This window comes from Taurulus bubalis (assembly GCF_910589615.1).
Source record: "Taurulus bubalis genome assembly, chromosome: 12".
NCBI lineage: Eukaryota > Metazoa > Chordata > Actinopteri > Perciformes > Cottidae > Taurulus > Taurulus bubalis.
The window spans coordinates 18,478,575-18,492,234 of record NC_136600.1 but is presented as its reverse complement, the minus strand read 5'-3'; the positions used below and the strand labels follow the sequence as shown (position 1 = coordinate 18,492,234).

Below are 13,660 nucleotides of genomic sequence, written 5' to 3'. Positions count from 1 at the left end.
ATTAGCGCCTGTTTTTAGTTGGTTATTTGGCTGTTTGGGGTGAATAAACACCCCAAGCTTTCTGTCTAAACACACCTTTACTCGTATATTCAGCAGTTCATTATTTGAGTGAATTTGGTGGAGGTGCAGCATTTTCTGACTACATGCCTCTGACTGGCTCCTTCTCCATAGCAACAGCAGTTGATGCTCATGGGTACTGTTGTATTTACGGCCATACCGAATTGTTGATAAAAATAACACAATATCTCAGCTGTTGGTCAGGATGACACACACATATACGATTGTTAAATTATCCAGGACAGTCTGTGGATGGGAAATGGGAATTGGAGAGTGGAGAAAAATACTTCCCCTTCCAACAGTTCAGCCAACTTTGCACCTCTACACATAAAGAAGTAAATCATTACACCTGCAGGCAGAGCTCGGCGACAAAGATTGCATTTCTTCAACTTCCGCCCTCTACTGTGAAGGTGAAAACAAGGTGGAAGTTGTAAAATCCTGGAAAGCACACATACGGCACATTCTGACCAAGCCTCATTCTGCCTCAATCTTACAAATATAATGAGAGCTTTCCACCAACCGGAATGGGCTTTTTAGGCCACAGTGTGAAGCAACAAGAGAGCAGTGCCCATTAGCAGATTGATGTTGGCTGCACCGGGGCAGACAAGTTTTAGGGGAAGTGGGATGGAGGGATGAGGAAGGAAGGGCTGAAGGAGGAAAGGGATTAGATAAAGACGAAGCCCGTCTTGTAGCTGTCCTGTTTGCGTGTCTCTGTCTGCATGGATGATAGAATATGACGCTGACTTAGTGTCAGACTCCTTGCTGACACATACTGTAGTTAGAAAGAGATTAGAGAGATGCGAGATAAGGGAGGGGAGGAAGAGTGGGTGAGGGATGGAGAGAAGGAGATGAAAGACGACAGATGCCTCATCCAGTGGAAGTCTTTGTTTATGTTGTTTTTTTTCTGTTAAATGTGAGTGAATGAGAATTTACTCTTCCGAAGTCAACCTGTTTTTCTTCCTCATCGCCACCCACTTCTTTTTCATCTCTCGCCTTCACTCTTTGTCCATCCCTTCATCCCTTCCTCCTTTGTTCTGCCACTCTGTTAACACTTTCCCTAACTTTGCTCTGGATACGTTTTTCTTCTCTCTCTTTCTCTCTCTCTCTCTCTCGCTCGCTCTCTCTCCCCACCCACCCCCTCTGTGAGTCTCATATTACATTTTAATTCCCTGCAGTGTGGGACCAGAGCGTCTAATAGTGACAGAGCCATGGTAAAGAAAAAATAGACTGAATGACAGCTTGTGTGTGTGTGTGTGTGTGTGTTGAACAAAGACATATGTTCATGTTTTTCTATGCGGAAACTATTTAACATTGTTATTATGAAACATCTGTTTGTAAAGTATTTAGATTAAGACTAGAAATGTGAAGTGGGCAAATGTACACCAATGTTAAATATCCTCTTTGCTAAATGTGCATTTGCGTTTGTGTGTGTGTGTGAGTGTGTCCCTTTGAGTGTGCACATGCCTTTGCCTGTTATTGCGTGTGCTCTGTCAGCAGAAAGTTGGCACTGAAACTGATAAACCATTATGCACAACGTGGGAGTGCATGTTTATGTGCCATTTTGTGTGTTCGTGTGTGTGCGAGTCAGCCTGTGTGTGTTAGGTTTAATGATCTTTTTTGATGGTCTGGTGTAGCGGATATTGAGATGGATGGTCCATATGCTCTTTATGGTCCATGCATATTTCATATTCCAGCAGCAAAGCAGAGCAGAGCAGGCATTGCTTATATGGCCAGGATGTTGCACTGGGACGTGGGCTGACTTTATGAGAGCTCATATACACATCCCACTGCTTTGTCCCCTTTGAATAAATGCTCAAGTACGAATAAATACAACACACTTCATAACACTTCCAGAAAGACACCTATAAACCTTAATGTCGCACACGGAATATCTGATTTTAAATGGACCCATGTGGCCACCCGCTGTCTGATTCACTGCTGTTGTCACTGGTGCATGTCTGCATGTCACTCCGTGCAAAGAACAGTTAAAGTAATAACCTGCGGTATCTTTATATGAATAGATATTAACTTTGTTACTTTCCCTTTCCATCTATAAAACACAATAATGACTCATCCATTCCGTTTTTCATTTCCTGTTTTTTTTCTTGAGAAAGTGATGTCTTTTATGCTTTTCGGGCCGCAGCGGCAGTTTGTTTTGGAATGAACAGACGAAGAGCTCAATAGTTAGAGTGAAATAAAAGAGTGAAACATACAGAAAGTGCAATGAAAAAAAGCCACCGCAATATTTTGCTGCAATATTTTTTTAGTAAAGGGATAATGTTTATTGATCAGTTCGCGTGGACGATGTTGCCCAAATAATAAATGTATGTGGAGTACCTCTTAAATGAAAGCAGTAAGTCACAGGGAAGCTGCAGTGTGAGCACAGACACAAGCGCGGATGGAAAGAAACAACAATTTTTTTTAGCATGGGGGAATTGCTTTGTCAAGTCCATAATGCACTTTGTTAGAGGTGATTCGTCACCTTCAACTGTCTCATTTCACATGCACACATTGATGGAACCACTTAGGATGTGGGCATGTGGTTGTGAGTGGCTTGTGTCTGACTTTTAAACATGAAAAAATTAGATCCATTATTTCTGATACTTGAGCATCACAAAGGCAGGAAGGTTTCCTTTCCTTATCCCTACACAAGCGCACATACACACAACACGGTCCACATGAATGCGCATTTTGCTGACTGTCTTATGATGACTGACAGGTTGCCACCACATGGAGAGGCTTATTGACTTCATGAGAGAGAGAGGGCGGGGACGACAGATTGACAGGCCAGTCGAGGAAGACAGAAAGGGAGGGAGAAGTGTCGTCGCAGGAGGAGTGAGAGGGACGTCAAAAAGATTGAACCTGAAATGAAAAATTGAACGAGAGACAGATGGAAGGACACTGATAAGGATGGAGAGACAGAGGAGGAGAGCAGTGCGGCTTGTGGGGGAGAAAGCGACAGAGACGTGGAGAGGGAAACGGGAGAGGGATGTTCCACTGATAGACTGTCGAGTCTGACAGAGTCTGCTCATGTTCAGTGGAGAGTCAGCCACATCATGAAATACTGACACCCACAAACATGCAGATACAGGCTTGTGGAATCAACAGGAGTTAAAGCCTAATGTGCGTAAACAGGTTTCCCTCTAAACTACAGCTCCTTTCACTCCCATCTGATTATGCCACGATGCAGCATGTCGCCGAGCCTCGAGCTGAACACGCTTCTTTGCAAATTATTCCAATTTCCTCATTATCCTGCTCCATTTTCATGTTTTATTGCTTGTATCGACTTTCACAAGTATTGCAGAGTTTGTGTGAGGGAGATATCAGGCAGCGGGCCAGACTCTGATCCCAGTGTCGGCTGACTGGTAACATTTCTTAGGCCGGGTTAGGAGATATAAGGGAAGATAGCGGGGCAACGTGTGTTTTACAGCTGCATCTGTAAAAACACACACACAGACATTAAGCAATACACTGCACAAACTAAAAGTTTAAGTTTCCACTCTGAGTGCATCACTTGTAACCGTATTGTGTGCAGAGTTAAAATCTGGCATTGATAGAATTTTGACTCATTCCTCACCCAACAAAATCTTTTGGGTTTCTGTTATCACTTTGGCCTGTGCTCTGTGGAAGGTATTAGCACTGAAACATCCAAGCTGCGGCAGTCTTTTATGTGCTGCTTTGATGAAGAATAAAAATAGAAAACTCTCGAGCTGAAGTGAGGCTGAACATTGTTGTTTTTGGAGTGCGAGCTGTTTTTTTCTTTTCTTTTCATTGTTTTACTCCATTGACTCCATACAGCAGAATTATTTTTTTCCTAAATGGGTAATTGAGCACATATTGCTTAGATTAGCATTGTAGCTCAATCTACATGCTTTAGTCTCAGGCCTTTGTGACCTCGTATTGATGTGAATACATTCAATTAATTCTTCATGTCACATTACATTAATGGAACATCCATAAGGCTGGAAATGTTCAAGCTCAATGTCATCTTCTATCTGACAAGAATACCCAGATGCATTTAAACACTTAAGGTCTTCCTGCTGGTGCCTGCTTGTCCTACCAAGTCGGCTATTTATCTCGCGCTGCATTCTGTGTCTGTTTGTATGTGTGTATCCATCTGTCCTGCCCTGAGAGTACCAAAGCTTCTGTTCAACCCACGTGTGTGTGCTCTGTTTCTGCCCCTGTTGCAGTGTGTATTAGCTATTTCTGAGCAAATTAAAAGGTCTGACAGATGAATTTAGCAACATGTCATTTAGTTAGTTGGTAGAAGAACTTCAGGATAATACTTCTTTTTTTAGCAAACTGATGTGGTATACAACTATTCACTTCAGTCCTTGCTTCACCTTTGGATGTTTCCTCTCTATAATACCCACATGAAGTCACACCTCCCCGCCAGGCGAGCTGCTTGTACAGTACATGACCAATCCACATTTTGCCTGTAGCCCTTAGTTACCCACCTCTGCTCCCCCGTCTGCTTTTAGCCTTAATTCTTTGTTTTCCGTTTGCAGCCAAACTGAGAATCTCCCACTGAAAATGGTGTGAAACAGAATTTGCCACAGTAATAGCTGATGATTTGTGATAATGTTGAATAGTAATAAGTGGCACTTAATTAGCCATTAGAGAGACAGAGGGGAGATGGTGGATAAAGAGAGGATAGATGGGTTTTCGCACAAAGCAATGAACCCCTGTAGCCCCTTTTTTTGGTTTCCACAATAGCTCCACAGCTAGGGCTTCTTCTGTCGTCATGGAGACTAATGTTGAAAGCCAGCTGTGGTTTTGTCTTGGAAGCCCATTAGGCTGGAGCTCGCTCGGCACTCCTCCTCGTCTCGCTTTTCTTTTATGGCTTCGCCTCCTTGGACTCACAATGGCGAAAATATCCTCTCCGTGTTTAACTTGTCTGAGATAGCGGACATGGGTCATCGGTACCACGTCTGAAGTGCTTGATGGAGGTTTTTGTTCTTCTTATACAAGCAACGTTGGCCATGCACAGACAGACAAAAAGCAAAGTGTTTTTTAAATAGTTTCCTTTAGTAGCTGATGTCTTTTTATATGGTCGACCCCACACAACTTGTGGATCAAGGAGGTTAAAACAAGTGCAAGCAGGTGCAAAATGATAAGCAAATAGTATCTGACCCAGGTGTGCGTGATGGATGGCCTGACTGCTCATTCCACATTGTCCTTCTGTCTGGCAGGCACTGTTCCCTGCCCCGGATCTCTTATTTAATGTGGCTCAGGAGAGGGATCTGAGTAATGTTGTTGTTGTTGTTGAGAGCGGTTTATCCCAGCGCTGGAGCTCTTTTCCCCGCAGCCCTGATATTCAAGCCTCCACACCCCGACCCAAACACATCAGTCAGCGGGACACGGGGGCCATGTGACTCGGCCAGGAAGTGGGCTGAGGCAGCCAGGGAGAATGATTGTTATGCAGCACATTGATCAGGTTTCACAGGACACCGCCAAGTTATCAATCTGTAGGACTGTACACACAGGTGTGTGTGTGTGTGTATGTGTTTTTGTGTGTGGTTTTTGCACGGGCCCGGGTCAGGACTAGTGTTGTGTGTTTGGGGCAGCGAATGCAGAGAATCAATAGCTGGGTCAGAGGGTAATGTCTCACTGAGTGCTGAGTCTATACACAGCCATCAGACAGGATCACTATCAATCATGGGAGAGCTTAGGGAACATACACTCTCTTTCTCCTCTCTGTGTGTCTCTTTTCCTCTGCTGGCCCGGTGTCTGATGGGATCACTATTGCTCATGTAAGGGCTTTGGGAACAGAGACAACGGGAGATGTAGGGAAACGGAGAGATAGAGCGGCCCGGGATTGATGGGAGCAAAGTGATAGAATAAGAGGGAGAGATTGGTTAGCATTGGCAGATACGTGTTGAATGACAGTTGAGAGGTAGAAGAAGCCTTAAAGAGAAGAAACCCCTTGGAGCGTAAAATAGGCTGGATGGGGCGGTTGTGAAATTGAAGTTGAATTAAAGTTGAAAGCAAAATCAATGAACACGCAAATTAAGGTAAAGACCACAAGTCTCGGTCTCACTCACAGGTTAAACAACATTCTTCTTAATCAAAGCAGTACACTGTCTTTCCTCCTTCCCGTTCTTGTCGTTCATCGTCCCACGTGTCTGATCTCCTCTTCCTCTCGTTCTTTGGTCCACGTCGCCATATTCCGCACGTGTGTCTCGGCTTCAGCCATCTGCCGTTGTATGCAGTTGTTCATTTTAATTTCCCTTACTTCCATCCATCTGTGTCACGCGTGTTCGGACAAATCCCGCGAAATAAAGCATGCGTGATTGATTGCAAAATACAAGCATGTGCGGGAGAACATGCTCGTCGAACACATTATGGGTTAGGAGAGCGTGTCTGTCGAACACGGCTCTGCGTGAAAGCGAGACAGCTCAGTTCAAAGGGCTAATAATGCCAGCCATTAGGTTTTGTGCTGCCGGAGCACTCCCTCTCTCACCACATAGTCTATATCCACAGGCAGAGAGAGGAAGGAGGAGAGGATGATGGATGACGATGATGAGGAAGGAGAGGAAAGAGAAAGAGTGCTTAAGAGCTCGAGAGAAGTGAGACAAGAGTAGAAAAATGGAACAAACGAGGCAGAAGATGTAAGAAAAGGGTGGAAATAAAGAGAAAGTGATTCTGAGAATGCTGCCCGTGTTACTGGATCATGTCAGTGCTGCGTGTGAGGCCGCTTGGCAAGAAACCCTGTTAGCTGTAATACTTTGATCAATTACCAATGATGAACCATTGCTCTGCAGGGCAGGACTGTGCGTGTGTGTGTGTGTGTGTGTGTGTGTGTGTGTGTGTGTGTGTGTGTGTGTGTGTGTGTGTGTGTGTGTGTGTGTGTGTGTGTGTGTGTGTGTGTGTGTGTGTGTGTGTGTGTGGCAGCCTTGAGAGAAGGCAGCATATTCCTGTTGGACACACAAGACAGGTATTGATTTCTATGGGGAGAATTTAGAACCTACTCAACCACTACACCCTATCTGACACACAAATACACAATACACACAGACACACACACACGCACACACGCACACACCTAAAGGCATGGTCCTCTCGTGGTTTAGGGAGATATGATCGAGGGATGGAGAGGAGAATAATAAAAAGAAGCACAAGATGATAAAAGAGAGTGATGGTATTCTGATACGCCAGCAGTCAAACGTGTCAATATCTTCAATGTCAAAAAATATTGAAGTAGATGGCATCACTGAGATTCATGTACACACACACAAGGTCTTTTTTTTACACACTCTTGTCTGCATGCTTCCTCTCAGGCAAAAGCCAAACTGAGACAGAACAAATGGAGGGAAGAAGGCAAAAGAGAGAGCCATCGCAGAGGGAGTGGGAGGAGGATACAGTGGGAAGAACTCCTGCCTGTGTTTGATGAGGGCCTCATTGATGCTACAGATCCCTGGGAGTCTCCTTTCAGTGGGGGAGCCATTCAATTATACCTATCGCTCCGCTGGCTGATTGGAGTCCTCCCGCAACAATGTTAGCATCTCTGTACCGGACTGAGATGGGATTAAGGATTCTGGCCTCGAGAGGCAGAATTACTTTTAAGTCCTGATTGGCAATCATTTGTCACACTGCCAGACAATTTTTAATCCAGCCCAAGCTTGTACCCATCAGCAGTGTCTCCTTTGATTTCTTTAACCTTGATTTACCTTGGCATACATGTTTTTTTTGTTTTTTTTACAGTGTTACACACACTTACATCCCCCAGCGCAACCCAATCAGCCACCTGCGGTTTTCTACTTTTGATCGTTGAGCACTTAGTAGTTGGAAAGAATAAAAAACACGTGTCCATGTACCCCGTAAAGAAAGTCCTCAGGTGTTTCATGATAACGTGTTATCGTTATGAGAAAGGGACTGAGAAGCTCAAGCATCTCAACCACATCCGCTGACCCGTTATCACAAAAGTGGTTGGCAAGCCGTGTGTGAAATGTGCCTCAAGAAAGTAACATTTCCCACTTAGCTAGAGCTAAGTGAGCTTCTATCCTTGACATTTCTGATTGGTTAAGCTTTAAGTGGTTCAATTAGCTGTGAATATTGTTTACATAGAATCACAGATTGATCACCATCATTTAACAGAGTGGATGATCTTAGTGCCCTCTTTGCTGATGTGGTGTATTGATCAATGGGCTATTGTTGCAAAAACATGGTGCATTAGCATTCAGTGTAAAACCAGGCTATGAAAACTACACTCTGACTTAAATCTTTGATCTTTAAGTCTGCAGTCTCCTTCTTCTCTACAGAGTCTGTCATCTTACCAACAGAGCACAGTGGAGTAAGCCGGTCCTCCACACGCTTGTTACAAAAAGGAATGATTGCTCTTACTGTCAAAGTCTTTTATTGATGTACGCTGCTCCAACAGGCCAACCAGATAATAGCCAGGCAGGGGGTATTTCTGTGGCATTATATTGCCCACGACTGATTTATATAAGCAACATACTCTCTCCCTCTCTCTCACATTCTCTGATGTGATTTTACAATAGTGACATTGATCCAGGTCCACTTTGATCTTGCTCTTAGCCGCTGCTCCCTCTCACTCCCTCCCGCTATCACCCTCCGCTCCCTGGCGGCCAGAATCTGCAGCTTTTAACCCCGACTACCCCTCGTCTCATCCTATAAACATTCCCATCTTTCTCTCCGCCCTTCCATCGCTCCATCCCTCTGGCGGACCTGTAGATATATATAAATATTATTTTGCTCGTGGAGGCCTCGGCTGCGTGCTGTCGATGAAACGTCCCGCTCCGTCTCTCGGCTCTCCCCCCGCTACCAGCTTCGATGAACCAGGTGTCACGTACGAGAGAGGAAATTAGTGGTGATCCAACACAAAATGAAAGGGAGGCATCCGGAGAGAGCAGAAGAAAGCGACACATCATGACATTTCATAAGCTGCTCCACCTCTTACTTTCTGTATCGCTGTGTCTCTCCATCTGTCTTCACTTGGAATTTTCAGAGAGCATTACTATCCAATAAACGCAATACAATAAAAGGGAATACAAATCCAACAAAATGCAGCTGCACAGTTTGGGAGAGAATAAGAATCTTGATTTCCTCAGTCGGAGTGGATTTTCTCTCACAATTCTGAGGAAACCCGTTTTTTGAAATTATTGATTGCGTTCTCTTTTGTCTTGAAGCAGCCTGAAAGAAGAATATTTTATGAATATATGTATCAGTCAACAACCTCCAAAACACATTGACATTCAAAATGTACAGTATAAATACCCTTAGATTTTGGTTACTAGCCAGTACCAATTCAATTCAATTTCCTGGTCCCTCACTGCGCATGTAATGTATTCACTGCATACAAACGAGACAGCAGAGGTATGATTAAAACTCATGTTTATAATACCTTTAATCCTCTAAAACAGCTTCTCTTCAACACAAACCCACTCTTCAAGTATCTATCTTCTGGTTGTCCACAGCCTGAAACTAAAGCACAATATGGTCTGAGACGGATTGTTGTAACGTTCAAGGACACTGTTAAATCATCCTTTTTTTATTTTGTGTGTGTGTGTGTGTGTACTGTTTGTCAGAAACACAAAGATGTCACTACATCAAATGTAAAAGGTTGGCAGGTGAGATGCTTTGGTGTCTCACACATACATACACACTCATACATACACTCACACACAGACACACATAAATACACACACACACATGCATAAATACTCTGTGGGGATCCTAAAGCCAGCTTTTATCTTAGAGAAGTGATTTACTTTCAGATTACTCAAGATGTTTCGAGTTGCCCTCCCCCTCATTTCTCTCTTTCTTTCTACCATTATCCCTTCATCTTGGAGAACTTGCTTTTCTTTGGTAGCGTAAAACTCTCAAACCGCCTCCTTTTTTTTCTATCCGCTCCATTCTGGCTCTTTCTGCTCTTTTACAACATTTGCATTCACTCCTCCCTTCTGGAACTAAACTCATCCCTCACCCGTGTGTTTTCTCTCTCTCACTCTCTCTCCCTCTTTTGCATTTACTATAAATATAGTTCCCTTGAAGCATTTTACACTTTTTTTTCTACCACTAATACCCTCTGTAGGCTAGTAAATGATGTAATGAGAAAAAGTGGTGAGATGAGAGGAGAGGAGGAAGAGAGCAAAGGATGAATGTTGAACAATTAATCTTCCCTTCATGTCAGTCTGAAAGAAAGGGATGAGAGGAACGGAGAGCAAAGGGAGAAAGACAAATTCAGGAAGGATTTGAGTGGAGCAGTAAGAAGTGATGGAGAGAGGGAGACGTCGGGAACAGAGTTTCGATCTTCATTTAATAATTGAATAATAATCCCCCTTGAGACGTGACCTAGAACTGGCAGAGAGGCAGCATCAGGCTGAGGATGACACACTGCTGCCCCCTTGTGATGTTACTACGTCACCACTATAACATTTGTGTGTGTGTGTGTGTGTGTGTGTGTGTGTGTGCTCATCGGCGTGTGTATGATTTACAACTGCAACCTGTCTCTGTCACACAGATATGAGCCTGTGTCTGTGATGGGGAGAAAAAGAGGGCTTTTGGACGTGAGGAAAGAATCTATTTCACTTTGTCACACATCTGTGTCTGAGAGTGTGTGTGTGTGTAGATAACACACACACACACACACACACACACACACTCCCAGACACAGATTCAGACCTTATCGTCCTGTCAAGCCGAGTCTTTTTTGGGGTTGACGCTGATATATGAGCTTTTCGGGGGGGTGGGGGGGAGAACGTGGCACAGGACGGTGACGGCTGATGTGAGCGCAACGTTGCGCTCAGGTTGATGTACGAGCGCTGGGGTTAGGGGACAACGCTGCGCTGACACCAGGAGAAGGAGCCGGGGCCCCGGGGCCTTCGGTCCATACTTAAGAGCCAGCTCCGCATTCTCTGCATGCAGCAACCTTTCAGCCACAAATACACCGACCCACACGGACACACACACGCACACACACACCTGCTTTGTGTTATTAATAACTCAATAACTCTCAAACAAAGATTTGTTTGACCCTGAGTGAACATTGAAGCTGAAATGCATACCCTTATAATGATGTGAGGTGTTCCGTTGTCTACACAATGATGTCTGTGAGTGTAAAGGCCCACAAGATATGTGTATCTAACAATGTTACACACATAATTGGAAATTAGAGCCAGTTGAAAGTATTCCTGTCCTAGTTAACGTGGAACTTCATGCCATCTATGATAAAAAAATAGAACATATGCTGTTGCTACATTACGTGTGTGTGTGTGTGTGTGTGTGTGTGTGTGTGTGTGTGCGTGCGCGCGTGCGCCTGAGAGTGTGCCATTGCAGATTAAAATATTAGTGCTATTATTTGGTGTAATATATTGTGTATAATGTGTGTAGTACTAACAAATTGTATTTTTTCGTGTTGTATTTGAATTACTTTACTTAAGTTGTGTGTTTGCTAAGAGCTGCATTCAATGCATGCATTTCATATCTATATAAGTAGCATTTATTGTTGAGAAGCACATGGCACTTTAGACATAGAGGCAAAAAACGTTTTTTTTATGATGTGTTGACTTTTTGAATTGCCTGTTGTCGAAACAAAACATCTTTAATTTGTATAATGATCATGAAAATGATGTGTGTATTCTGCAGTTTTGTTAGTATGCTTATTTTAACAGTTTAATTAGTACATCAATAATAATATGATATGATATGTGTATTCTGCATCTTTGTGTTGATGCTCATTCTAACTGCTTGCTTAGTAGAATATTAATGAATTTAATAGGATATGTGCGTTCTGCAGCTTTGTGATTGCTCTGACTGTTTGCATTCTCTTTCTCTCCGTGTCCAGTCTGCGTCGGGAGGGCTACACGATGCAGGTGAACGTCAACGACTACCTGGACATCTACTGCCCTCATTACAACGACAGCCAGCGCATGGTGGGCACCGGCGAGCAGTACGTCCTCTACATGGTCAGCCATCGCGGGTACAGGAACTGCGACCCTCAGCTGGGCTTCAAGAGGTGGGAGTGCAACCGGCCCCACGCGCCTCACGCGCCCATCAAGTTCTCCGAGAAGTTCCAGCGCTACAGCGCCTTCTCGCTGGGATACGAGTTCCACGTCGGACAGGAGTACTACTACATCTGTGAGTGGCATCCATGCAATACCCTGTGAATACTCGCCACTGCAGAGGGCTTGTCCTCCAAATATAAAGGAAAATACTATAAATTAAAGTAAAAGCGTGAGACTAGAGCAGAAATGTGCTGAAATAATTACACAGGTTATTCTTGTATTGTTAAATGGATTTGATGATTAATTCAGTGAGACCATCCTCAGGTAATTTCAGGATAACACATTGCTGTTTCACATCTAATCGTATCACCCTGCAGTCAAGCCAGACTCATCCATTTTGTTGATCGCTAATCAAATTAACTCACAACACCAAATCAACACTTTATAAAATACTAAACTTTTAGCTTGTTATAAACAATAATTACAAATGAATTTCAGTCCAGGGATAAATGAAATAGCTCTCAGAAGAATGCAGCACTCATTTAACCTACATTACTTGATGGGAGACGTCTCCTACAGGGCAGCAACAAGCGGCGCCTCCTGTTTTTCCTTTTTTCTTTTTTCTGCAGGCTGGTGTTTGCAAAATACCAGCCAAATGGATATATCTATTTAAAAAATGTATGATTGTGGTCCAAGTGATTGGTTATTTATTTATTATTTGAATGTATCCTATTTGTAACACTGCTTTGAAAGACCAATCTCTCTTTTTTTTCTTCTTTTTTACATTTTTTTATTTGGCAATGTCGATAGACACATAACATGGCAAACATGCATTTCAACTGACACTTCCATTTTTTTTTTTTTTTTAATATATACAAACATACAATATACCCACCCCATCCACCCACCCACCCCTCCCACTGGTACACCCACCTATAGTATAGGAAAATAAATACATCAAAATAAATAAAAAAAGAGGTCACCTCATTTCGCCGAGCCAGACGTCTGCACACATACACGCACCTAAACACACACACACTCTCTGGTACATCTGAACGTCAACACACCTGCTTCACTCTGCACATCAAACAGTCATCACATCACACAATCATATCCACAAACTAATTGGCAGCAGTTCTGACCAGTAGGCAGAAACCAGAGCGCCCAAATTATCGCCTATCCAACAATCAGATTAAAACATGAATAAAAGAAAAAGTTATGTCTATTGTGCGCATAATGATTTAGGGACTATACCAAAAGATACTGCTAGGGGGCATCAGGCCAATCTCTCTTTTCTAATCAATTGCTGTGTGTGCAGCAATCCAAGTGGTTGTCCACACCACTGAACAAATGAATATACAGGAGTGTGTTTTATCTGCAGAGGGACTGGTTCGACACAAACGAGGAGATAACAGTGATGTGGCAATCAACAATTCTTGCTATTTTTTACTATCCCCCACATTTAGTTACCGGCAATGAAAACACTGGGTAAACCTTCCACAGTTACGTTTTTTGGTAGGAGAGTGCCACTAGAGCCGACTGCGTTTGCCTCTTCATATAAAGAGCACTCGTTTATTTCCCTCTGCAGTAATATGTAGCCTACAATACAGTTCAAGACTGACTATCTTTAGCAAATA

At 43.4% G+C, this 13,660-nt stretch overlaps 1 protein-coding gene across 1 annotated transcript in view; it reads left to right on the top strand.

Moving 5' to 3' along the window:
* The window catches only part of efna3b (ephrin-A3b), a gene marked incomplete at its 3' end in the record, with an annotated part of 48,600 nt that overhangs the window by 28,165 nt on the left and 6,775 nt on the right, over positions 1-13,660 (top strand). Inside the window, exon 2 of the mRNA XM_079226929.1 lies at positions 11,864-12,156. Within this exon, the coding sequence (XP_079083055.1) occupies positions 11,864-12,156 (293 nt within the window). The remainder of the gene's footprint in view (positions 1-11,863; positions 12,157-13,660) is intronic.